We start from the raw sequence: 27,555 nt of genomic DNA on the forward strand, positions 1-27,555 counted from the left end.
TTTAAAAAAAAAAAAAAAAAAAAAGAATGGCCCGGAACTCACAAACCGTTTCCTTGCTCAGCACTCCAAGAAGCCTGGGTCATAAGTGTGAGCCACTGATCCAGTTGACTCGTACGTTATGATGTGCCCATGTCCCCGTACCCAGGTTGAGTAATGATGATGATAACATATGTGTTCCCTTTGTTACGGTCTCCTGAGATCTTGGCTGAGACACTGCATGTCTTTTCCCAGTCGTCACAGACGACCAGAATTTATGCAATTTCTAAGAAGACACAAGGACTCGGAAAGGTCGTGATACCAGGCGTCGGCCTCCACAATCAACCTCCACCACTGATGTCTGTGAGGTTTCTAGGGATGCTGTGGGACCGGACAACAGGGTATGGACATGTCCTGTGGCCTCCTTGTCATTCCTAAATCCTCACAACCCACTTCTGACTGAAGGGCAAAGAACAGTTACAAGCGCCACACACACACACTTTATTATAGTTCAATGACTTGAGTTTTTAAATTCTGCTATTAATTTGTTTTTTCATTTCATTTTCTGTATATGGCATTTTGCCTCTCTGTCTGTGCAATTGCATGCAGTATCTGCAGAGGCCAGAAGGGGTGCCAGGTTCCCTGCAACTGGAGTCAAAACAGGTGGTTGTGAGCCCATGTCAGGGGCTGGGAAGCGAGAGCTTGGTCCTCTGTAAGAGCAACTGGTGCTGTAACCGCTGAGCCGTGTCTCCAGCCCCAGTGATATTACTTCCCTCCCATAGTGGCATATGGTGGTCAACACTCCAGATACTGGCACAGGAGGATTGGTACTTTAAAGTCACCTTAAGCAACATGGCAAAAAATAAATAAAATAAAATAAAATAAAAGATAGAGCTTGGGAATTGGAGGTGAACCTCAGTGCTCCCAGCACCAGCTGCTCCCGAGAGGACGGATGTTTGGTCCCAACACCCACACAGCAGCTCACAACAATTTGTGGCTCCAGTCCCAGGGGATCTTACCCTGTCCTCAGACCCTTCAGGTACTGCTTGTACATGCTGCATATATATACAGACAAACACCCAGACATATAAAATAAAAATAAAATAACCCTTTTTAAAAGTTAGTTAAGCTGGGCATGGTGGCATATGCCTTTAGTCCCAGGTCTTGGGAGGCAGAGGCAGGTGGATCTCTGTGAGTTTGAGGACAGCCTGGTCTACAGAGTAAGTTCCAGGTCAGCCAGGTCTACACAGATAAACTGTTAAGAAAAACCAAAAGAAGTCAGTTAAAACAATACAGTCTGGGCCAGCCATGGTGGGACACGCCTTTAATCATAGCAGTCTGGGAGTTAGAGATAGGGCAATCCTGGGACTGTTTGTCAGGCCCCAGGGAATCCATGAAGCTCCCTGGAGAAAGATGCAGTCACAAAACAAGGGGGCAAAGGACCAAAGCCCTGTGTGGACTGTGACCTCCATGCACAAGACAGAAACACCAGGAACAGCCTGTGATGGATCACTGTTGAAGTTCCGAAGACCACAGAGGCCAACGGACCTCTGGGCACGTTGTGGTACTTATCTCTTTCCAGAAACTTCCACAAGGGGTTTGGCTGTGGCAACAGCTCTCTCCACCTGGCCAGGCTGCCCAACTCAGACAGGAAGTGTCTGCTTCCTTCTGGAGAAGGCAGGAGGAAGTGCAACTAAGCTGTGGACAGCAATGTGGGGTTAGTCATGCTCAACTTGGGTGGCATGAGGACCCAGCATTTCACTCACACCCCCAGGAAACTGTGAGGAGCCCATACCACATCTGGGTATGGTTCAGATTAGCTGTAGACCCCAGACAAATCCTGACAGCTCCCCATGTCTAAGTCTCCATAGTTGTCATTGAGTCCTGGGCAGAAGCACACAAAGAATGCAAGATTGTGGAACTAAACCATGAGCAGTGTGGCTTCAGGCAAGTTGCTTCACCTCTCTGGGCTTGTTCAGCAAAGGCAACTCTTATGCCTTCATTTTGACTTTTTTGCTCTTGGTAACACTGCTAGCTGCTTCATTCTTAGCACAGACGTGTCCCTCTCAACCCCACCCAGGCTCGCCCCAGCCAGCTTCCTCAAAATCCCTGCCTACTCCAGGAAAGAAACTGTATGCTTTTGGATTCAATTCCCGTTTTCAAATGGACTGAAAAGTATCCACAAAGAAGCGATAGTCAAGGTCTGCAGTGAAAATCCCTGAAACCTTGTCACTGTTCAGAGGACACACAAACACCTGTCCAGCTGACGTGGGAGTAGGTGAAAGGGTATGCTAAGAGAGAACAATGTCTACTGTGAAGCCTTAAGAGAAAGTCAGGGAAAGACTGGGAAAGACTGAGGAGAATCTGTCCAGAAAATGGACTAATTCATTCCTTCATCCACACATAGACATCAACCTGCTCACCCACCCCTGCACCATGCATCCATTTATCCACATATAAACACATAAACTGAAATATCTACCTACCTACCCATCTTTCTGTCAATTCACCCATCCACCCACCCACCTATTCACATATCCATCTGTGCATCTGTCTGTCTGTCTGTCTGTCCGTCCGTCCATCCATCCATCCATCCATCCATCTATTCACACACCTATCTGTGCATCTGTCTGTGCATCTGTCTGTCTGTCTATCCATGCACATATCCACCAATATATCCACCTATTCACATACCCATCTGTGCATCTGTCTGTCTTTCTATCCATCCACATATCCATCCATCCATCCATCCATCCACCCATCCACGCACCCACCCACCCATACATCCACCTATTCACACACCCATCTGTGTTTGTCTGTCTGTCTATTCATCCACACATCCACTCATCCATCCATCCACCCACCCACCTACCCATCCAAGTATCCATCCACCCATCCATCCATCCATCCATCCATCCATCCATCCATCCATCCATCTATCCATCCACCCCTCTGTCCATCCATCCATCTATCCATTCACCCTTCTACCCAATCATCCATCCATCCATCCACTCATCAATCCTTGCATCTATCTGTCTGTCTATCCATTCACCCATCCACATCCATCCATCCACCCAACCATCCATGCTTCACTGTGTGTTTACTGAGCTTCATCCATGTGCGTTCTCCTGCATGAAGAAGACAGACTCAACCCCTGCCCTTTTGTTGTCTGCTGTGTAATTAGAGACACAATTAGTTAAGTAAGTAGAGGACTTTGGATACAGATCTAATAATGAGGCAGGAGACTATCTGGGAATTGGTGATTTGGATAGCCAGACACCAGTGTTGTCCTAAGAGCTAAGCCCTGTGCTCAGACTGCCATGGAGCAAAGAGCCGGGCCTTGCAATGTTCAGGATACAGAGGCTGAGAGCTCAGGGGAAGCAAGTGCAAAGGCCCTGTGGTGGAGCCACTGATGTTGGGGCATCCCAGAAATACGACTGAAGTGACAAGACACAGGCAGAGGGAGAAGGAGAACTGGCTTACATGACACAGATCCAGTCAGTGCAAACCCGGACTCAGGAAGAGAGGCTCAGACAGTGTGCTGTTCTTACAAGCTGTCCATTTCTCGTTCTGTTACTGGAGGCATAGATGCAAGGCCTCACTGGCACCATGTAAATGCTCCCCAAAGATACTGTCCGTAGCCCCTTACTGGGGGATTCTAGGAGGGGGCTCCACCCCTGAGCAGTACTCCCAGGACACAGAATGCACACCTCTGAACTATCCGTCGTATGATGGGGAAGGTGTGTTGTGGCATGCATGTGGAAGTCAGAGGCCCGTTTTGGTGAGTCTCTTTTCTCTTTTCATCTTTGTCAGTTCAGGCTTTGAACCCAGGTTTGCAGGTCTGTCTGTTCAGCAAGCCCCTCTCCCCCCTCTCCTCCTCTCCCCCTCTTCCCTTCTCCCCCTCTTCTCCCTCTCATCTGATCTCCCTCAAAAATTCAAACCCTTCATTCAAACCTTCTTGGGCTCCGATGAATTCTTTATCAAAGCAACTAAACATTGAAAGACAAGAGAATTAGACGATTCTCTGAGTGGAGCCAGGAAACCAAATGTGTGATGGAGAACTTTGAGGAAGAGATGTGGGGGTTCCCATCTGAGGGGTGAAGTTAGGATAGAATGTGGCTTTGTGCTATATCAGAATTATTTTAAAAGGAAGAAAATTTTCCCCTTTCAGAAATAGGAATTAAAAAGCACATATTGAGCTCTAATTATTTCATCCACTTATGGACCTTATGTTGTTCCTCAAAGAAGATGTCATTCTTTGATGAGGTCATCATCATCATCACTATCACCACCACCATCTTCTTCTTCATCTTCATCACCATCATCATCATCAGACTGGGTCTCAGTATGTAGCTCAGGTGGTTTTGAACTCATGGCAATTCTGATATCTCAGTTATCCAAGTGCTAGGATTACCAGTGTGAAAAACTATGCCTAGCTTTTAGTTCTAAAACAGGGAGTCTTTTGGCCCAGGCTAGCCTCAAACTCTTGTAGCTCAGTGTGACCCTGAACCCATGATTTTCCTGCCTCTATCTCCGCAATGCTTGGTGACACATTTGTACCTCCTGTGTCTGGCTCATGTGGCCTTGGGATGGAAACCAAGCTCTCCCTGATGCTCAGGGATCTTCCTGCCTGCTGAGCCCCAGTTCCTGTTCTGCCCCTCCCCACTTTTATCGATTTCCGATACAATGTTTCACATGGTCCAATCTGGCCTCTAATTCACAACCTTCCGGCCTCAGTGTCCCAAGGAATGAAGGATTTGATTGAAAGGAATGAAGCATTTTGGTCAGTTCAAGAGTTTAGAATTTTGAGTGAATGAATGAATGAATCTACTGATGCTCATAAGCCCAGAACAAAGCCCTTGGTGACCATGACCGCGTGACCAGCAGCTTGGAGTCCTGGCTCAGGCAGTCGGAGGAAGAGACTTAGGCCCTCCCTGAGCCAGCCTGAAGCTCACCTTCATTCCCTTCCCGTGACACATACGGGTGTGTTTATGTGGCAGCGCCCGCCAGGGCCACCTCCCCACAGCCAGATGCACGACTCAGCCGCGAATGAGAGACTCAGCTTCTTGAAGCTTTGCTCTCCCCATCTAGAAAATGGGTCTGCAAGCAAGTTCCTGCTGCCTCCAGAGCCATTGGCCCTGCCCGCTCTCGGCCCCTGTGCTGCATTCCACACTCACCCAACAGCAGGAGTTTCAATTCCTCGCGCTCTTGTTTTTTCTGTTCTAACAAAATCCTGTTGATCTCCTGGTCGATTCTGGCGGCAGTCTTCTCCTCCTCCGTCAGGCACCAGGGACAGCAGCCCCAAGTCAGGGACCGGGCCATGGTGGGCGCTTCACAGACCACCAGGTGACATCACAGGGCCTGCAGAGTCCCAACTGTGGGACTCTTTCTTCTCCGGATGGAGTGGAGGTGGGGGTGGAGGTCACCCCAGGGCCCTCCGTGTCCCTGCCTAGGGCCTGTGGGAGCCCAGGCAAGGGCTTCAAGAGGCCTGGGTGCTGGAAACAGGGCGGGGACCTGGGTGCTGCCTCCCGCCCCCTCCAACTTGCCCAGACCTGGCCCTGCCCGCCAGACAGGTCGGTGGTGGAAGCTCCAGCAGATGAGGAGGGAGGGGTGGCTGCCTTCTGGGAGCACAGTCCTCGAGGTGTCTAACTTGAGCCTCCTTCCTCCTTCCCTAGGAGGGTGGCCTCACCCCTGGGCTTCTGACACTGCTGGCCCCAGCTACCCCCTCCTCTGGGCCAAATAGGAAGCGACCAGTGGGCACAGCTATTGCTCAGGGCTGATTTCAGAACTGCTAAGGCGGGAGGGAAGTCTGTGCTTCCGTGTCTGTCTGGCCTTCCTCAGCACACACTCACCAGTTTGACAGCTGAGGAGACTTAGGCATGGAGTAAAGGCATTGCCTTCCCCAAGACCCATGGAGGAGGCAGAGGGTCATGTCTGGCCCCTTGAGTCCCAGAGAGATTAGCAAGAAGCAGAAGAATCAGTGAGAGAGGGACTGATGCATTTATGGAGTGCCTACTGTATACCAGGAAGGCTTCTATTTTGCTCCACAGAGGACAAAACAGAACTTTTTTTGTAAAGTTGGGGTGACAGTGAGCTGTTTCAGCAGGTGAAGAAGCTTGTGCTGTAGCCTGACCAGAGTCATCCCTGGGGCTCATGTGATGGGACGGAGAACCAATTCTGTGGATTACCCTCTGCCTTCCACCTAAATCCCAAACCAAACAGATGGCGACAAGTTCTAAAAGTGCTGCACAGCCATGGAAGGGCTGGGGGCGTGGCTTTAATAGGGAGTCAGGAGAGTAAAGGTGACAGACACTAAAGGACTCTGGGAGCTGAATCACTGGGCTGAGCCCCTCAGACCCCAGGCTACACAGACTAAAAGTTCTAGATCCTTCTGGCTCATGTATCTCTAGCCTGGGGAGATAAGCATAGCTTGGGAGCCTCTTGTCATGCAACTGGTCGGGTTCAGAGAGGGTGTTAGACCCTGGAAACACACAACTTCCTAGCCTTCGCCCTCCCTTGCTCCAGGTTGGTGGCTGGCGGACATTGACAGGTTGGCAGGCCCACGCCTGCTCCACGCTGACTTCAGTTGACTGTTGATTCCTATTGCAGGAGATGGGAAGTGTGATAGGGGCGGGGTGGGGTCACTGAGGCCAGAGGGAGCTTCCCCGCCCACTGAGACTTGTACTGTGGTTGATAGGGAGCAAGCTGGGGGTTGGGTGGGGTTGGTGGGGGGGGGGTGCATCAGAACTGGCCTGGGCTTGCAGAAGCTGGAGAGGCAGCACCCTGCTTGGTCCTTTTGGGGACAGACACAAGGCCCTTGGGACAACACAGTGGGGACTAAAGCCTCGCTCTGATGCCTCCTGTGGCCCCCACCATTGCCCTCTGCGGGGGTTCCAGCAAGTGGAGCTTGTGAGTCCTGGGCCAGCCTGTGCCACAAAGTGAGACCCTGTCTGAAATTTACAGGGGTGTGTACTGGGCGGTAAGTTCCCTGTACTTCTGTGAAAACATTGTATCAACTACTAATAGAAACCTGTTCTCTGGTTTTTTTCTACTAATAGACTTTCTCTCTCTCTCTCTCTCTTTGAGACAGGGTTTCTCTGTGTAGCTATGGCTGTTCTGGAACTCATTCTGTAGACCAGACTAGCTTTGAATTCACAGAGAACCCCCTGCCTCTGCCTTTTGAGTAATGGGATTTGAGGCGTGCACCACCATCATCAGCACTGGCTTTTTTCTTAAAGTGTATAGTTACATTTGTTTATTTGTTGTGTGTGGCTGCCCATGCCAGGAACTTGTGCGTGTCCACGACATGTTCTCTGAGTTAATTATCACCCTTCCAGCACATGGATTCTAAGGATCAGACTCCGATGGTCAGGCTTGACCTCAAGCTCCAACGCCCACTGAGCCTTCTCATGTCTCTGGCATTTCTTTCTAACAAACAAACAAACTGGGCAGCGATGGCACACACATTTAATCCCAGCACTTGGACGGCAGAGGTAGGCAGATCTCTGAGTTCGAGGCCAGCCTGGTCTACAGAGCAAGTTTCAGGACAGCCAAGGCTACACAGAGAAACCCTGTGTCCTAAAACATAAACAAACAAACAAACAAACAAACAAACAAACATCTATTTCTTTGGTGTGCGTGGATGCTTTGCCAGTGTGTGCTTTTATGCACATGTACGCTGAGTACTCAGAGAGACCAGAAGAGAGCATTGGGTCCCCTGGAGCAGGACTCACAGGTGTGGGCGCTAGAACAAATCCCTGGTCCTCCGGAAGTGTAGCCAGGTGACAACATGGCTGGTGCTGAGTATCGCGGCCGAGGGCACAGGCCTGAACTTGCTGGTTGTTTTCAGTTTATGCCACAGCTGTTCCTGGATGGCATCTGGCCACACAGCTGCACTCGAACTCAGGACCCTCCTTCCCCAGCTGCGGTGCCTGACAGGTCTGCGGCGTCTGGTTGCAGCTGTGTCGATCGTCTGGCGACACCTGCTGGACATTGGCGGAATGACAGGCTACTCCCTAGCCTAGGAGACCAATGGCCATGCACCTCTGCCAGCACCTCGTCCAATCTCAGCCACTTTTGTTTGGTCCCCGACTGACTCCAACTGTCACACAGTCCTCAGGTCTGCCTGCCAGACCCTTCCTCTGCTCCAGCTACATAGGCCTCCTCCATGCTCCACTTCTATCTCCAGAACCCACACGGTAGAAGAGAGAACGGAGTCTTGCCAGTTCTCCTCTAATGTCCTCCTGTGTCCGGAGGCACCATTCTGCTGGTTACATGTCTAAGTGACATAACTTAGAGTCATCTTAACCAGTGATCAATGGGGGAGAGCACAGCCCACTGTGTGTGGCGCCATCCCTGGACTGGTGGTCCTGGGTTCTATAAGAAGCAGGCTAAGAAAGCCATGGGGAGCAAGCCAGTAAGCAGCACCCCTCCATGGCCTCTGCATCAGCTCCTGCCTCCAGGTTCCTGCCCTGTGTGAGTTCCTATCTTCAGTTTCCTTCAGTGAGGGACCGTGATCTGGAAGTGTAAGACAAACGAAACCCTTTCCTCCCAGCTTGCTGTTGGTCATGGGGTTTATCACGGCAATAGGAACAATGTTCCGAATGACTGATGTAAGAGGACCCCATTAAAGGCTGTTTTATGGGGACCGCACTGCTGGGCACACAGCGGTCCCCAAAGCCCATGTCCCTGGTGATCCCGAGATCGTCTGAGTGGGTGAGGGAGTTGGGAGCCGTCTCGCATAGCTGGTGGAATGCTGTGATATAGCAGATGCTGTGGGGAGTGACAGTTTGTGGTGACACAGAATTACTGTGTCACCCCCCCTAGTTGCTTAGGGCATGGATCCAGGGCACCTACAACCAAAGGCTGAATACACATTCACACATTCAGGTTTCTGTTGCCTGGATTCACAACAGCCAAGAACTGAAAGCCATCCTAATGCTGCAAAGATGAAGATACACACACCACAACCCATCCAGCAGAAGGACTGACACAGCCAGGAAAGGGAAAGGCGCATTCTGACCCCTGCTCCAGGGTGGATGATTCTAGACATGGGCTCAGTGATGCCACAGGACCCCACACCCAGGAGACCGTTGAGTCCTTCGACCCACAGGGACATGAGGTGGGAGTGTGGGTGCTGAACGGGATGGAATGTTCTGGAAGTCGGTGCTAGGGGCAGCTGCATGGCTGTAGAACTTAGCTCCGCGCCACTGAGCACCTTTTTCATTGTGTGTGTGGGTGCAGGTGCCTGTGGACACTACCAGTATCTTCAGTTGCTCTCCATCTTGACTTTTGAGACAGAGTCTGAACTTGCAGCTCAGGACTAGCCAAATTGGCTACCAGCAAGCTCCATGGGTCTGCTTGTCCATATGTCTTCAGTGCTGGGGCCTCAGGCCTACTCCAAAGGACAGGATTAAACTCAGGTCTTCCTGGTTTGGTGGCAAGCACCCTACCACTCATGCCATTTCCCCAGGTAGTTCCCGGCCACCCAGAAATGGTGGCAGCTGGGGCTAGAGAATTGCTGGCCCAACGTCCTGTAGCAGGAGCTAGGGACTGGCCCTTCCTCACCAGTAAGGTAAGGGCTCCCTCTCTCCCGGTGAGTAGTACAGGGACCTAATGTCTCATGGCAGAGGCACACTGGCTGACCAGGTGATGCTTGGGCAATGGTCAGAGGTGCCTTGGGATATGCTTGCTCTGACTCTGCCCCCAACATACTTTTACTAATAATCACAAAGGAGCCAGAGTTTAGGAACAAAATTTATTCCGATTTAAAACAGAATTCAAGAGAAAGATATGAAAAGGTGGCTTCAGCAAGACCCTCTGGGTTAAGGGGTCAGGGCCCCGACCTGCTGCTTGCACCCTGGCGTCTATGGCCGAGGGCCTGTAGGAGCCTGGCACTGAGCTGGGTGCCTGAGCCTCCCCCTCACACGGGAACATGCTTCACAAAGGACGAGGATTAAAAACAGTGTTTTGAGTGTTCTCTTAAATAGGCTGAAGTTTGAAATCAGGACTGTAATATACAAGGGTCACAGCAGCCGCTGGCAGCCACCACAGGCCAGGCTTGGCTCCCTGGACCAGGTGCTGGATGGTGGTTGGCACTCCCAGTGCACCAAGGTGGACACAAAGAAACCAGTGTGTCCCCTGCAATCAGGCCATCCCTTGGTGAGGACCAGGACAGAAGTAGGGAGGCTGGGGTCCCCATCCTGACCTGTGTGGCACACAGCCCCAAGGGGCCCTGACACATTTCCCCTGAGCAGAACCTGCCACTCACCACTTGGATGAGCTGGTTGCTGCCCCGGGGTTTGGCTGTGGCCACCGTGGCCCAGCACACTTGGCACATACTGCTCAAGAGAGGCTAACACTTTGCCGGCTTGGGGTGGTCCAGCCTCAGACACCTGTACAGTCCCAACTTCTCTTCCTATTGTGCAACACAGATGCCTACTATGAGGACCTGGGTCTTCCACGGGATGACCTTGCCATCCATGTAGCTCTGTAGTGTGTGGGATGGCACAGATCGGACCCTCAACTGGAGACAGGAGAGGAGCCTAGTGTTGTAAGGTGGGGGAATCCACGGGCTGGAGGCCAGGAATGTGGGTGATCATCATGGTCACCCATCATACTCTAGGGCTCTGTCATGCCCATGGTCCCTTGTTTCCTTCTGCCTGGGAGGGCAGTGTGGCACTGCCCAGATTAGTGTCTGAGTGCATGGGCACTCTGGGGCCTGGAGTCCAGCTTGGCAGGCAGGACAAAGGCGTGGCTGGATATCCAAGCCCAGAACGCACGTGCAAAAAGTAAAGAAATCTGACAGACAGACAGACAGACACTGTAGTGTATATGAGCAGCAGGGGGCCTGCCTATGTCCTCTCTGGTCATGGCCATCACCTCCTATACGCTGGTCCTCTGGTTTAGGAGGCACCAGGCAAGGTGCAGTGACTATGGCCAGGGACCAGTGCGTGGGGCGGGGCCACTGCCCATGTCTGGGTACGGACCTGAGAATATTTGGAAGAGGCCCCTGTGCACCCTGCTCTTGACTGGGTTTGGGGGGGCGAGTCTTGCTGAACCACACAGACTTGGACAGTCCTTCCAGCTGCCCAACTCCATGTAGCCCCTCAGGGTCCCCAGGGCCTTTCCTAGCCATGTCAGTGAGCAGCGGGTCTCCCCACCCCGACTTCACCAACAGCAGGCCCTGCCTGCAGCAGGGGAACACAGGGGTTATGGTCACTAGACCCTGCAGTGTGTCTCCTGGCTGCCAAGTCAGAGTGGAGAGTATTTCTCTTTTCTTCAAAAACAAAAACAAAACAAAAAACGATTAGGCACTTCCCAGGGTGGGCACAGGGGACGCCCACCCCCACTTCTTGGAGTCTAGGGAGATGGTGCGAGCCCTGAGGGCATATGGGATATCAATAACTTAGAAAAGGGATAGTCCATGGTCCCCAAGCCTCCAGCTTTCCTGGGGGAGGAGTCAAACTCAGGACTATGGGCTCGGGCTGCAGTGGCCTTGATCTTAATAGCTTTGTGGCTGTTGGGGGTATCTCTGGGGAGGGCACACTGCTGTTCAATGTATTTTTCTTTTTCTTTTTTTTTTTTTTTTTTTTTTTTTTAAAAAAAAAAAAAAAAAAAAAAAAACAACCTCAAGCCACATTGAGTCAAGGCCAAAAAGAGGCCACTCTGCCCTTGAGGAACAGGGACAGGGACAGGAAGTGAGTGGGAAGAGAGACGTGCCCCAGCCCCCGTGTGCCCAGGTCCCTTGGTTTGGGTGACTGGATGCGGAGGAAGCTGGCCCTGGTGGCAGCCATGCCGCGGTCACACCAGGTTGTACTCCTTCAGGTTCAGCTGCAGGATGGTGTCCTTCACAGCTGCGAACACAAAGCGGATGTTCTCGGTGTCGGTGGCACACGTGAAGTGGGAGTAGATGATCTTGTCGCTGTCAGGGTTCAGGTCCACAAACATCTTCAGAATGAACTCGCGTGCGGCCTGTGCATCCCTCTGTGGCCCTGCAGATGAGCACAGTGATGAGCGGCTTGGTCAGTGGCCTCCCAGGTGCCCAGCGTGTGGCAGCCAGGCCTTGGGGTGACAGTGGGGACTTGGGGCAGTGCTCACCATCAAACTCAGGGAAGTAATCGACCAAGTGTGAGTGCAGGATCTTGTCTTCTAGAAGGTCCTTCTTGTTGAGGAAGAGAATGACAGACGAGTTCTGGAACCAGGGGTAGGTGATGATTGTGCGGAACAGGGCCTTGCTCTCCTCCATGCGGTTCTAAAGCAGACACCTTAGTTGAGTAGGCTACCCATGCCCTGCCCCTGCCAGTCCCCGAAGTGTGTCCCCAGCTCACCTCATTGTCTGACTCCACCAGGACTTGGTCATACTCGCTTAGTGCCACCAAGAACATGATGGAAGTCACGTTCTCAAAGCAATGGATCCACTTCCTGCGCTCTGACCTCTGCCCGCCCACATCCACCATCCTAGGGAGAGATCAAAGGCCACTCAGTTCTAGACGCTGCCTATAACTGGTCCCCATCCCCTGCAGGCCCAGGATGACTGGGCTGGTGTTTCTGTAAGTGCTCAAGCCCCTTGTGCAGATGGCAGTGTTTGCCCAGAACCTGGGTGGCCTTATAGACCTGAATCACCTTTCCATAGCTCAGAGCCACACAGCAGCTGCCCAACTGGCCACACATTGCCAAGACTTGAGGTCACAGGCCATGTGGTCCCTAACTATGTCCCATGGGCCTCAGACCTCACTGGAGTAGCTGTGGCAGCCAAGGAGGAACCTTGGCTGGGAGATTGGGGGTAGGGACACTCTCCTGGGGAGATGCAGCCTCAGTGCCAAGGGAGCACAAGCCTGAGAGGCCACCCAGGGGAGTGAGGAGAAGGGAGTGATGGACGTGGTATGCTCACACGCATGGCCCACCTGGGAAAGGCTTTCAATAGGAACATGTCTTTGCCCTGGGGTCAGCATCATGGTGCCACCGGGAGCCTCACAAAACGCCTTTAATCCCAGCACTTGGGCGGCAGAGGCAGGCCGATTTCTGAGTTTGAGGCCAGCCTGGTCTACAAAGTGAGTTCCAGGACAGCCAGGGCTACACAGAGAAACCCTGTCTCGAAAAACCAAAAACCAACCAACCAAACAAACGAAAAACAAAAAAAAAAAAGAGGGAGCAGAAAGGGCACAACATGACTGCAGGCCAAGGCCCCGAGGACAGCGGCCACCACTAGACGCTAGGAGGAGCATGGGGCGACTGCCACCTAATCTGCTGTGATCTCCCGATGTGAGGCCCTCCCAAGTCCGTGGGTGAGGGTTCTGAATGGGAGCAAAGCACACCCATCCCCATGGTGCCCCGTGCACCTCCAGGGTTTGTCTTGTGCTCTTCAGGTTCACAGCGGTCTAAACCTCAGGACCCCCGCTGCCGCCCTCCAGTCCCGGCCAAGCCTGCACTCCTCTCCCCATCAGCTCCCTACGGTCTTACAGCTTGCTGACATCACCTGAAGATGATGTTCTCCAGGTCAAACGGGTACTCGATGATGCCAGTGGTGGGCACGCGGACCCGCAGCACATCCTGCTGGGTGGGCAGGTAGCCTACTGTGGCGATGCGGTCCACGTCCGTCAAGTAGCTACAACGTAGAGGTATCTGCTCAGGAGCCCACTGGGGCAGGTGGACACCTGGGACATGGCACAGAACCCACAACCACCCACAGACAGACAGGAACCTGGCACTGGAGGGCTGGGACCTGTGTACTGGCTCTGGTGAGAGCACACTGTCTCCATTAGTCTCACAGTTGTTCCAAATAGATGGCAGGAAGGAATTTAGTGCTAAAGCCAAGGCCTCTGGAAAGCTGGAGAGTGGGACCCACTACAGCCAGGGCCACAGCATAGGAGGCAGACACTTCAGCAGGCTCAACTCAGGGTCACTACTGACCCAGGTGCCTTGCTGAGTCCTGAGTGCCCTGTCAGCTGAGACTCTCTGCAACACCTTCTCAACCACAGACTCCTCTAAGCTGTGACTTTCTCCTAGATGTCCTCAAGTCTCTGCTGCCCTGGTTGACCCTCCGGGCAGGCCAGGACTGGGCTCTTCTCCCAGCCAGGCATGGAACAGATGAGAAGCCTGAGTCTGGCCCCTGCTCTCTAAGCCTCATCTTGTTCTCTCTGAGGCCAGCATGTAAGCAATGAGTGGTCAGACCAGCCCTGCCTGATCTGGGCAGGAGGGTAGAGTGCTGGCCCTGATTAGGCGGCCAGCCTGTGGGTATGAGTCTGTGGATAGGCTCTTGGGCCTAGGTCATGCCCACCCTGACCCCATCCATGTCTCTAGTGTTAACCATGCATGCCAACCCCACTCACTACTTAGCCGAGTCAGATAGCTGGAACTCCCGCCTGCGATCGTAACACTCCTGGACACCAGGGTCACTCCACAGCGTCTTGATGGCGTTCACATACTGGTGCTCAAAAGTCGTGACCTTCTCCACATCGACCTCCCGGATCAGGAGTGCATTGGCCTGAGGGAGGATGGGACTGTGAACTCCTGGGGGGACCCTGGGCAAGCAAGGAGCCTGCAGAGCCAACAGGACAGTGAGGGGAGCCAAGGCCTCTGGAAAGCAATGAGGCTACAAGGCCCACTGCCCACCACCCATGCTCCCTGACCACTCTGTGTGGGTGGGTGTGAGGGCTGGGACAGATAATCTGCATTTCCCTTGGTCTTGTGTAGCCCAGGCTGACCTAAGGATGTAGCCGAGGATGACCTTGAACTCACCCTGCAACCTCTATGTCCACACACTGGGATTTACTAGTGCTGGGGAGGGAACCCAGGGCTTCATACAGGCCAGGCAAGTGCTCTACCCACAAAAACCCAGCCCACCCTGGAACCTGATCCTTGGAAGCCCAGAAAGGGGAGTTGCTGCACAGGGCACACATAAGCTGGGGCTGCCTCCCGCTCTTGAAAGCACCAGGAGGTGGCCCTTCCATATCCCCGGGTCAGAGGAGCCAGTGAACCACACACCATCACTAACCAGCCCCCGAGAGCCTGGCCATGGATCCCTCCTCATTAGTCTTCCCAAGGTAGCCTCTGTTCTGGGCTACTAGTAGATGTGGCTCCCAGCCTGATAAGGTCTATGACTCTACACGGCTCACATGGCACCCACCATGCACTGGGCTGCCTGGGCCTTGCTGAGCCCTGGAGGGGCAGCTTCCACACATCTGCCTGTCCTTAAGTGGGAAGAACCCCACCTGTGACAGTGACTACCCTGGCCCTCATATAGGCAAGGAAGTTGACAGAACCAGCCCCATCAGCCTGTTTGTGGAATGGGCAGAAGGCTGCTTCCAGCTGATGTACCTGCAAAGCTTCCACAGTCCCCACCTGCCTGCCTCCCTGCACCAACAAGATGTGAGGCTCAAATGGGCCCAGAATCATCAACAACTGTCAGGAGGCTGCAGAGACACCAAGGCAAGGCAAGCGAGAGTCAAGGTGTTCCCTTCTATCCATATCCAGGACCACAGGACTCCAACTTGACACAAGGACTCCTCTACAGGGCCCCATGATCTGATGCAAGGTTCTTAAGACAATACCTGGCTCTTGGGAGACAGAGGCAGAGGGATGGCAAGACTGGAGCTTGAAGACCCTGAGCAAGAAGCTACTGAGCAAGAAGACCCTGTTTCTAAAGCAGAAGGGTTTGGGAATTGGCTCAGTGTGAGTTCAGGCCTAAGAGTCCAAGACCCTGAGCCTCATCATCCATCCATCCATCCATCCATCCATCCATCCATCCATCCATATACACATACAGATGAACACACAGCCTGGTGGGGAAGGATCAAGAAAAAGTGGGCGAGAAGAAATAATAAGTTGGAAATACATGAAATTCTCAAAAAATAAATAACGTTATCTCAAAATACTACCTAAACAACAGCAACAACAGTGAAGCTCAGTGGGCAGGGGTCTCCAGGAGGTAAGGTGATACTGACAACACACAGCCAGCAGCCCTCCCCTACCTCTAGTGGTCCTGACCTGTGCTCCGCTCCCATTTCCTAGGTCCCGCCCTCAGGGGAGGTCCCTCTCACAGACCCCACTGGGGGGTGGGGGGGGGCAGGTCCCGCCCACAAAACCGCCCTTGCGGGCAGGTCCCGCCCACAGACTCCGCCCGGGCTGGCCCTCACCTTGTTTTGCTCATACTTGTAGAGGATCTTGAGCGTCTCCATGGCGCGCACCATGGCCTGCATGGCGGTGAAGATGTTCTGGTACACCAACTTTGTGAAGCCGCGCTTGTCCTCCTCCGAGTAGCCGGCCCCGTGGATGATGCGCATCTGCTTGATGAAGGTACTCTTCCCGCTCTCGCCAGTGCCTGCAGACCGCGCACCTTGACCAGTCACCACGTGCCCCACAGTCCTGCCTACCTACTGTGAGGCACTATACTGCCAGTCACCCCAAACGTTCTACAGGCTTGCCCACCCAAGGGATTCTGCTTGGCTCCCACCTGAGAACACAGGGTACTGCTCAGGATGCTGCCTGTACCCCCAGCTGTGGCAGACAAGCCCTGAGTCTCTGAGCCCTCCATGGCTGAAAGCCCAGTATCCCCCCCCCCCATGCCAACAGCACTTGAGACTTTGCCACCAGTCTTTGGGCCAGATGTGATGGTCCCCTGAGGTCAGCTGCTAATTCCCACTGGCCCCTGCCCCTGCAACCAACGGGGAAGACCCATCACATATGGTCAGCACAGAGGGTGCTCACTTGGTCACCCTGCTCTCAGTGTGGACCCTATCCACACCTCCAACACCAGAGGGAAATGCCCGGGGCTGCAGCCGAGAGGTTGCTGGGCCTTAGGATGTGCTTACAGCCACCTGCTGAGTATGTGGCTCTCCCGGCCCCCACCGGCCCCCACCGCAGTGAGTGTAGAGTGGCAGCTGCTCCCCTGGCCTGTGGCTCAGAAGCTGTTTCTCTACAGCCCACAAACGCTGGTCCCGAATTTTGGGGACAAGAGCTTCAGCTCTTTGGATGCCTGCAGGCATGATCACCATGGTGAGTCATCCAAATCTGAAAGGGTCCCAAATCCCAAAACTCTAGAAGTTATGTCAGCAATCAACAGTACTCTCTTGCAGCCAGCATGGACGATACAGTTAAGACCCTGTCTTTTAAGAAAAGACACAGCTTTTTTTAATCAGCTCTTCAGCATGTGTGGTGCACTTGAATACTGAATACATTCACATCTGTGTGCATAGCCACATTGAAGGCTGCATTGGCATCGGCATGAGGGCCCAAGTCAGGAGCCCAAACCCACAAGAAGCCTGAGAGATGAGGATGGGGTGCCCACCTGTAACATCAAGACTTAGGGCATACAGGGCATCCCCGCTCAACTAGCTGAATAAGCAAGCTTGTGCTCAATAAAGTGGGGGATTGCAGACGGATACTCAGCGCTAACCTCTGGCCTCCATGCAAGATGCACACATGCACCTGCAGGGTCACAAAACACAACAAATGCACGAAAGCCAAAAATAAAATATAAGTATAAAAGTAGGACTAGGGCTGTCCTTGTCAGGCAGAACCCCCATTTACAATCCCCCAGTGAGGGGGCGGGGGCAGGGTCAGGGGTAGAGCCCTACCTACACTTGCCCCCCCCCCATTAGTCCTCCTTAGAGCTTATGTTCCTTTTGGAGGCACAACTTTTAATTTTTTTGTTGTTGTTTTGTTTTGTTTTGTTTTTCGAGACAGGGTTTCTGTGTGTAGCCCTGGCTGTCCTGGAACTCACTCCATAGACCAGGCTGGCCTCAAACTCAGAAATCTGTCTGCCTCTGCCTCCCAAGTGCTGGGATTAAAAGCATACGCCACCACTGCCCAGCACAGCTTTTAAATATTGAAACCCAAGGCTCAAGAGATGGCTCAGGGCTCCTCTTGCTGAGGACCTGGGCTGGGTTCCCATCACCCAAATCAGGCAGCTGTAATTCCAGCTCCAGAATATCTGCCATCCTCTTATGGCCACCACAGGTACTGCACTCATGTGTACAACCCAACACATACAAAGTTTAAAAAGTAAAATAAAACGTGAAAAATTACTAAAACTTCTGTGCTCATGTGAGTTGTGCTCACACAGGCACACGGACATCACACCTCTTTCATCAGTGTATCCTCGATGGCAGTCAGCAGGTCCCAGTGTCCTGCCTTTGGCCCACTGAGCTCAGCCAACCACATTGCCAGAGGATGCTGCCTGCAGGCAAGCAGTTGCCAAAAGATGAGGAGCCACAATCCATGGTGGAGAAGGGCAACTGTAATAACAGGCGCAGGCCAAGGAAGGCACCACAAGAACCTGAGGCCAGGAGTTCACACTGTGAGTCAGCAAGCTAGGCCTGGCTAGCCCTGGGCTTCAGGCCACCCTGTGGCACTATGGCCAAGGTGCATCTCAGCTCAGTACCCAGGCTGGGCCATGCCACCATGTGTGGCTTCATCCGTGGCCATGTCTCTGGAAGCCAAGTGTGCCACTGTCTGGTCAACCAGCACTGGGGGCTGGATATAGGTTCAGGATCCCCATGCACCAGATTCAAGTCATGCCTGGGATCCAACATGATGCCCAGTGTCCATGGGCACAGACAGGAGTGACACCAAGGAGCCCTAGGGGCTGTTGTCCCCGGTGTCCCCCTTCCTGGCAGAGAGAGAGAGAGAGAGAGAGAGAGAGAGCGCTCTCACCACAAACACCCCATTTCCTCGCCTGCTTAGGGTGGAGACATAATTCACCTGTGGCTGGCAGCAGGCCACACTAAGGAACCCGGGGTACCAATGGATCGCAAAGCAACAGCTGAAGAACACCCAGCTGGTGCCTTTTCTCTGAGGATGCTGGACATGGTGTCCATAAGGGGTCTGACACCACTAATCTCTGTCTCAAAGCTCTGAGTCCACAGACATCAGCATCTGCATGCATGTTCTGAACAGGCCAGGGCAAACAATGAACCCTGTACCCTGCAGTCCTCAGCAGGATCTGTGCTGGAGTGCCTTGATGTTGGAGTTCTGCAGGCATCCTCCTGCAGCTGTCCCTCTACCTACTCACATCCACCTTAAGGTCAGAGGTATCCATGGAGAAGGGCAAGGCTGGAGCTGGCTGGTCACACAGCAAGCCCGTGGCACCACTAAGAGGGGCCATGCTGTGCTAGCACCAAGTGGACAGCAAGAAAGGGTGGCCACAAGCCAGTACTAAAATAGGCTGCTCAGAGTTCCCCACCAAGAGCAGGAGGACACAGAGGGACTGAGCCTCCACCATAGGAGGACAACAGGACAAGGAAGAAGACACTGTAAAGGAGAGGCAGGCAAACCGGTGGATAAACAGATTGTTGGAAGAAGGGATAAATGAGTGTGTGTGAGGGGGTAGAAGAGTGGATAGATGGGTAGATGGATAGATGGGTAGATGGATGGATAGGTGGATGGGTGGGTGGATTGAAACATGGGTGGGAGAATGAGGTTGGAAGTATGTAGACTCTAGCTGTGTTTCCCTGGCCTAGCATTCACATCTGGACTCAGATGTGTTTTAATGCAGGCAGTATGGGAGTCTGAGCTGCCCCACAAAAGTTGCTAGATGGCTCTAGGTGCCATCTGTAATGTGGGAAGGTGAGGTAGGAAAGCCCTCCCAACCTGCATAACCCAGTCTGGCTATAGGGATGCTGGAAGGAGGAGAGCTCCATGTTTGTACACTGCCAAGTTTGCTTCTTCCCAGGTAGGCCCTCAGAAACTTAGCACCCCAACTTAGCGTCAGGGGAGGAAGTGTCACCCCTGAGCCGATATGGCCCAAGCTACAGCAGCACCAATAGCCTCAAGGTATAGGAACTGTCACTGAGGCCCACTTCAGGGAACTGAGTTGAGGAGCAGTGAAGTGGCTTGATGACACATGATCACTGTAACAGACATGAGCACACCTGTGTGCTGGGGCTGTAATGCTTGGTCCTGTCTCATGACAGAGCCCTGGGTAGTGAAAGTCACAGCTGCTCAGTGACAGTTGCCACCAGCAGCCACAGGCCACATGCACTAGCCTCTGGACTTGCAACCATGATCTTATCTCCAGGCTGGTAGCAAAGTCTCCCAGGGAGCCCAAGGTGTAGACACTGATGGTCTCAGAGAGCCACAGACCCTACCAGTGGCTGGCTGAGTTAGGACATATGTCACCTACTGTACAACAGCCAAAGTGAGCCTTATGCACCCCATGGAGTAGCTCCCCACCACCAACAAAGCCCCCTGTACTGAGCTATCACAGGCTTTTATGAAACTCCACAAAGCCAGAGATACCTGGTGTGACCTTATCTTGCTTCCACATGTCCCTAGGTATGGGTACCAGGCCCTGCAACTCTGTCCATAGCTGACACTTGCTAACAGCAAAGGTTTACCTGTCCACCTGCTGGAAGGTTTTGTTTAAGATCTTTTTTAGACAAATTCTCCTTCTGTAGCCCAGGCTGGCCAGGAACTCACAGATCTACTTGCCTCTGCCTCTCTAGTGCTGGGATCAAAGGCGTGCGCCACACCCAGGCAGTTTAAAGGTTTGGCCTCCCAGATTTACACCTCTGGAGGGAAGGCATGGAACAAACTTGCACTGTGGGTTGGAAGTGTGAAACCAGCTTAGGCTACATAATGGGTCCCAGGCTCAAGGAAAATCAGGGCTGTGGCTGTGGCTGTAGCTGAGTGGTAGAGTACCCGTGTGGCACATGTGAGGTCCCGAGTTCCATCCCCAGCATGCTATAAACCAGGCTCCGTGGTGAACACCTGTCGTCCCAGCATTCCGTCCAGGTGGAGGCAGGAGACGCGAAAATTCAAGGTCTCCATCAGCTACATAGTGACTATGAGGCCAGCCTGGGCTACAAGGCAGAAAACAGAATCCTGTTCTTATAGGCAAGGCATAAAGAAGAATGCAGAGGGCTGGGTCCCCTGCCCTGCATCACTTAATGACACCCATCAGGACTCCTGAATCCACCACATGGACCGTGCCTATTACCGTGTCCACCACATGGCCCTTCTTCGAGATACCCTGGGGGCGCAAACAAGGTTACTAGGGTGGGGCAGGACAACAGGAAGTGCAGACCCTAGCATGTCAGCCCTGGGGTGGTACTGCTCCCATTACAGAGCTGTGCTGACACCTGTGACAAGGGCTTTCTGCCCCGCCAGGCCTTGAGTCAGAGCTGTCAGTGGTAGCAGGCCCAACTCTGAAGACAACCTACCCATGGCAGGGACCACTGCCCACCATGTGGAGCCCCAGAGGACGGCCATGAGGCAACATCGCCCTGTCCCCTAGAGGGACCACATTCTGTCACCTAGCCACCCTCAGACCTTGTGGTGACCCAGAAGCCAGTCAGTCCCCTGCAGCACAGAGTCTGGGGACATCAACAGCACATTGTAACAAAGAGAGAGAACCCTTGCAGCCGGCAGCCTGACACCCTGAACACCATGGGTCAGTGGACACTGCTGTGGGCACAGCTGGACACACAAGTGTGGAGTCCCCAGGAACATGCACAGGAACACACTGTGGTTGGTGCCACACTACCTCACATGCAACACCACAGCATTTCCCATGGAGCAGGGACACTGTATCACTTGACAGATGGTGACACTGAAGCTTAGACATAAAGACCTACTGGTCACAACTCCAATATGTCCCACCCCCTCTGGCTGTCACAGGCAGCCTAAGCTGAGGGCCTGCTGGGGTTGGCCAAGTTGTCCCTTGAACACTCCAGGCAGCTGATTCCATTGGCCAAAGGGCACTCCTTAAGAACAGTACAGCCCAGCCGGGCATGGTGGTGTACGCCTTTAATCCCAGCACTCAGGGGGCAGAGGCAGACGGGTTTCTGAGTATACAAAGTGAGTTCCAGGACAGCCAAGGCTATACAGAGAAACCCTGTCTCGAAAAAACAAAAAAAAAAAAAAAACCAAAAAACAAAAAACAAAAAACCCCAACAGTACAGCCCACAGTATGGGTACCTCATGCTAAGCAGGGGCCACAGCATGAGGAAAATCGGTGGCCTGGACAGAACACTGGTCCTTGATCCCTTCCCAGCAGCATACTGAGGACATGTGTAGCCATCACACTGGGGAGCTGCTGCACAGTGGCCTGGGGGAACAATTAGGAGTAATGTCCCCATCACTCACACTAAGGAGAGCATCGGTTCAAAGGCCTATGTGTGATGCCACAGGCACCAAGGAAACAGCAGAAACAGCCCCAGCAATGAGTGGATGCAGGCACCCCAACTCTCAAGCCACCTAGCCCTGGAAAAACTGAGGCACAGACTTGCACACCTGGCTCCATGGGACAGCAAGGATGCTGACAGCAAAGCACCACCCTGTTCACGCTTGGTCTTTTACATGCTACGCCACTGTGTAAGGCCAGGCAATGCAACTCAGCTCTGGAGACACTTCAGCCCCTGCCCTGCCCTGGCTAACGTTCCTAGCCTGCAGTGACACTCTGGCTCTATCCTGAGGACAGAGAGTAGACTCTGGAAGGCACCCGGTCAGTGGCTGACAAAGTGCGCAAACGGCCCAGGGGCTGACCTCTCTCTGTATTCACCATGCTCCTAGGGCCACATGGCCTGTCCTTAGCAGGACCACTGGTACTGTGTGCCAGCTGGAGAGGAAGAAGTAAACCCATGCAGGTCACCACGGCTACAGCCACCTCAGATAGGCCTCACCACAGTGGGGACAGCACTGTACTTGTGGAAACCCCAAGTCCTTAGAGATACAATCTGCCCCCTCTTTTGGAGACAGGGTCTTATGTTGCCCAGGATAGTTGAACACCCTATGTAGCCGAGATGATCTTGAACACCCTATGTAACTGAGATGATCTTGAACTCCGGATCTTCCTGCCTGCACTCTAAACACCTGGTTTGTGTGGCGCTGGGGATGGATATGTCTTTCTGGGAATCAGTTCAAGGATCTCACGGGGGAGGGGCAGCGCATCCTTGGCCTCTTGGGATGGCCTGAAGCCACCAGGGTCTGGAGACAGAAGCAGCAAGTAGGGATCCAGCTGAGGCCTCCTTCCCAGGGCAGAAGTCAGGCCCAACCCTTGGGCCACCCCCGCCGGATCCCCGGCCTTTGGCCGCCCAGCCCACGGCTCGGGACAGGAAGCTGGGAGCCAACCTCCTGCTTTATTTAGAAAGCTGGGCCCAGCCCTGCCCAGCCTCCGGGACAGGGATTTCTAAGCGAAAGTTCTGGGTGGCTGGCTCCCCAGTGACAGCACTGCTCTGCCCCAGCCTGGAGCCACACAGGGAAGCAGAGGTCCCTAGGGTCTGCAGAGTCTGAGGCCATAGGAACCTCTGAACAGCCTGATTAAGTGTGGAACTGGAAGCCTTGTTGGCCAGAGGGTCGCTCCTGCTAGTCTCATGCCCATCACTGCTCACCACCAGAGCCACCTAAGTGTCCCAAGACAAGCCTGGAGTATGTCATCCTCCAGTGGGGAGGTGCACAGAGTTCCGCATGGCTTCAGTTCTGAGAACTTGCGCTGGCCACTAGTTAGTTTTGCAAGTTACTTTATATCAGGTACCACCATGCACGACTCGAGGGGGGGTGCCTCAGCCTAGGTACACTGAGTGATGTCTAGGGATGCAGCTCACTACCCTGCAGTGACCAGGACACCCACCCCAAGAACAAGCCTGCAGTCAATGCTCTGCCTGGCTGAACAATCTCCCCAGGCCACACAGGGACTGGAAGAACAGGACAGGATATAAAACCCACTCCCAGACTGTTTGCCACAGATGCACACCCGGTATGATGGCGGCTTCAAACCTGGGGAAAGAGGTCAGAGTCCTGCACACAGACACAGAGGGGGGCTCTTTCCAAAAGGACCACTCAGGGTATGGGGTGAGGGGGATGGGGGGGGGGGAGACCCTGCCTGCTCCAGAGGGCAGGGCTCCAGAAGAGCAATTCCTGGCCTGCTTCCACCTCAGGCGGTAGGGCACAGGGTCTCCACCCTCCAGACAGCTGATGTGAAATCAGGGACAGCCAATCAGTGAGCCAGCCTGCAGGAGGGTGGAGCAGGTCTCACCGAACCCCCACCCCCAATACCTGGGACAAAGAGACTGCTAGAGAACCAAGGTCATGGTCACCTCCTCCAGGAAGCCCTCACAGCAAGACCCTGAGCACTGCCCAATGCTCACTCCCGTCCTCCCTTTACTCTTCTGCTCTTGTAAAGCAAATCCCAGACTCCACAACAGGCGCAGGACCCTTCTGTGGGAAGGGTGTGACTGCAGACACAGGTGCCCTGAGGGCACAGGTGGCAGTTAAGAACCAAATTGCCTTGGGTAGAGGCAAGGTGCTGTGTGCAGGTCAATGCAGAGCCCTTCAGCTGCTGGTCAGCTTAGCCAGGCCATAGCACAGAGGGCCAGGGAGCACTCCTGAATCCGAGGGGACTTCAAGGCCAGCTTTGGGGACAGGACAGAGCTGGGATGGCACACTATTGGGCTCAGCCAACCAATGTCATCTTTACCTGGCAGCTTCCGTCCTACACCACTGTCCCCAACAGAAAGCTGCTGACCCCCTGCAGAGGTGGGCTAGGGCCACACTGTGCCCCCCATATGACTACCCTGGGGCCACTGCTGTTTGCTCTGGGCTGCTGTGTCCTCTTCTTACCCCATCCTTCCTGGAAAGCTGCATAGAGCTCTGAGGGAACCCCACCATGCTAGGGAAAAGTAACCAAGGCCCCATGACCCCGAGAACCACACGGGCCACAGCAACAGAAGACAGCATGTACTCCTACCTGACACCTCTCATGGGACAATTGGAGTATCACTGCCCTCCACCCCTCCTAGTCAAAGGTTCCCCACAGTCCTTTCCTCAGGTTCTCCAAGGCCACCCTTTGTCCTGGGTCCCCATTCTTGAACTGCATGTAGCTCATCTGGGATCTGGGAGGGGCAGGCAGAGCTCCCCAGTCTGTTTTGTAAACCCCCATAAGGCCCAGGCTACCCTGTCCTCGTTTTGGGCTCTTATTTGGGGTGACAACAAGAGGACCTGGGCTCCCTGGCTCCCAGCAACAGGTGGGCCTTGAGGAGTCAGAACCCCAGGAAGTGACAGACACACATTGAGCTTCCCTGGGGTGGGTGGGGTGTGGAGAGGACAAGACTGGACCCCCAGGAGGCAGGACAGGGCCAGGGAGGCTGCAAGGCTGACTGCTGTCAACCTACTGGGCTCCGGCACAACAGAAGCCCAAAGAAGAAAAGCCACCCACTCTCCGGCACCCAGCTCCAATGTGGAGGAATTCAGAGGATCTATGAACAGGGAGGGAGACAGGGGAGTACCCACGAAAGCAACAAGCCAGAAGCAAAGCAGGACCATTTGGGTGTATAGTCCTTGGAGGTAGAGAGGAGGGTGCAACCCTTTGGAAACTGTCTTGGGGAGTCTGTAATCCAAAGGGGCATCATGAGAGCAAGACAGCTTACAGGGCTCACCCGAGGCTATGTGGGGACAATGGAAAGGAGAGCCTACTTGGTGCGGCAGGGCCAAGGGCCACCTCCATGCAAGAATTCTCAGGAGCGACAGAAAGCAAGTCTCCCAGGGTCCTGGGGCCCGATGTGGCCAGCAGATGCAAAAACTCGCCACAGATATCAGAGGCAGGAGGCTGACCCCGAATGAATCTAAGGCCTGGATAACAGGCTGGCCACAAAGGGTCGCACAGGCTGAGCCCAGGGGACCACACGGGAGAAGCTGGCCACCACAGGCCCAAGCCACCTGCACTGCTCAGGGTGCAGCGATCCCGGAAGGGCTGACCGCTGCAGGGCAGCGCTGACTAGTTGCCCCGAGGACATCCGAGGTGGCCCGACAGGCCGTGGGCAGCGGTCTGAAGGGGTCGCACCCGACTGTCACCGCGCGCTACTCGCCGGAGACCAGAGACCGCGGCGGCTGCAGCACCCTGCGCGCGCGGAGACCCCGGCAAGGCCCGGATGCCCCGTGCACCCACCCGGTCCCCGTGACAGAGGTCCCACGGCACGGGCACGCAGCTCACCAAGTAGCAGCAGCTTGAGCTCGCGCCGGGCGTCGCGCTTGTCCCGCCGCAGCTGTTTCTCGATCTCCGCGTTGATGCGCTTCGACTCCTTCACCTCGTCGCTCAGGCAACACGCCATCATGGACTCCAGAGTCATCGTCGCGGTCCCCCGGCTGCCGCCGGCCCGGCCCTACCTCTTCCCGGTTCCCCGAAGGCCACGGCCCGGTCCCAGAGGCGCGTCCACCGTCCGCGCCGTGCAGCGCAGCCGCCGCCGCCGCCGCTACCCGCAGCCGTCGCCACCGAGCGCCGGCGCCCGAGGACCTGAAGCGCTGCCACGGGCCCCGGGACGGGCAGGCGGCGCGGCCAATGGGAGGGGCCGCACGGCTGCGCGCGCGCCGCAGGGACAGGACTTGAGGATCGCCTGGGGGCGGGGCCTCGCCGCTCGGGGGCGGGGTCTGGAGGGCGCAGCGCAAGCGCGCGTGGGGTTGCGTCGACGTGGGAAGGGGTTGAACGGTTCGCGGCTGGGCGCGGACGCCGAGGATTGTGGGAATGGGGAGGACTCGGAAGCCCGAGCTCGGTTCCTTTCGGGAGGCGAAGCGAGGCGAGGCTCGGGGAGGCGCCGCTCGGCTACACTCGGCTCCTCTCGGCTCGGGGAGGCGCCGCTCGGCTGCGCTCGGCTCCTCTCGGCTCCCCGAGGCTGTGCTGAGAGCTCCAGGAGAGAGGCTGCAGTTCTTTGGAGCGAGGCTGTCACCGCCTGCGGATGTGAGAAAACGCCCTGACCGGATCGCTCTTCCATTCCTAAGCAGGCCTATTGTGTGCCAGGCAGAAATTCATGCCCTACTGTGTACAGTACATTCATGCAGCACTCGCCAAATACCACACAGGTCACAAGTATGAACAAAATGCTTGCTGTAGAGTATGCACTGATGCGGCAGCCTGTGGTAGCTCAGGCATTAATATCACATCTACTGTATACCAAGCCTTAAGGAAACACGCATATGTAACTGCCACATTCAATATAGGGTATACAAATCAAGTGTTTTTCACATATACAACGTATGCCAAATATGAATGCTGTGCCTGTCGTATACCACATATTGTATATAGCTCCTACTGTGTACTATGTGTTGATGCAGCACAGCACCTCCTATTGATATGCTGCCTGATTTCATATATATATGTGTGTGTATATATATACATACATATATACATATGTCATATATGTGTATATATGTGTGTATATATGTATGTATGTATTTGTGTGTGTGTATATATATACATATATACATACATATATGCTGTCAACCAGGCTTATTGGCAGGTGAAGAATAAGCATTATTAACAGTCTGCCTGCTGTATACCAAGCACCAACTTACGGCTGTTGCTGTGCATGTGAAGGCCCATGCATGTGGTTTGCATGTGCTGGAGTGGAACCCAGGCTGCCCCCCCGCCCAGCATGTACCAGGGAGGTAAGTTCCCTGTTGGTGGGTCAATCTGAGTCCCCTAAGTGTAAACTAACTCACAAACCTGAGAAGTGTTTTCCACCTTCCAGAAAGAGGCATGCGTACCCAATCAGCGCTCAATCAGGGCATGTGTCAATAATAAGAGACTACAAAGAACTTGAAAGTCAGGCCTGTGCTGCATGTGTTCCTGTCCCAGTCCCTGCCTGATCA

The 27,555-nt window shown here is 54.0% G+C and overlaps 2 protein-coding genes across 2 annotated transcripts in view; both read right to left on the reverse strand.

Annotated features, from left to right (window-relative positions):
- The window catches only part of Gna15 (G protein subunit alpha 15), a 21,151-nt gene extending 15,581 nt beyond the window's left edge, over window positions 1–5,570 (reverse strand). The window contains exon 1 of the mRNA XM_021174631.1: window positions 5,154–5,570. Within this exon, the coding sequence (XP_021030290.1) occupies window positions 5,154–5,298 (145 nt within the window). The 5' untranslated portion in view covers window positions 5,299–5,570. The remainder of the gene's footprint in view (window positions 1–5,153) is intronic.
- A 4,144-nt stretch (window positions 5,571–9,714) lies between these two features.
- On the reverse strand, window positions 9,715–26,274 carry Gna11 (G protein subunit alpha 11). The gene is made up of 7 exons (XM_021174039.2): window positions 25,904–26,274; window positions 16,113–16,297; window positions 14,307–14,461; window positions 13,454–13,582; window positions 12,306–12,435; window positions 12,076–12,229; window positions 9,715–11,969 (listed from the first exon to the last, which is right to left on the reverse strand). Exons 1-7 carry the CDS (start codon window positions 26,037–26,039, stop codon window positions 11,779–11,781), a joined length of 1,080 nt encoding a protein of 359 aa, XP_021029698.1. The 5' UTR covers window positions 26,040–26,274; the 3' UTR covers window positions 9,715–11,778.
- Window positions 26,275–27,555: the final 1,281 nt, after the last annotated feature.

The sequence above is a fragment of the Mus caroli genome, chromosome 10 (genome assembly GCF_900094665.2).
Source record: "Mus caroli chromosome 10, CAROLI_EIJ_v1.1, whole genome shotgun sequence".
Lineage (NCBI taxonomy): Eukaryota > Metazoa > Chordata > Mammalia > Rodentia > Muridae > Mus > Mus caroli.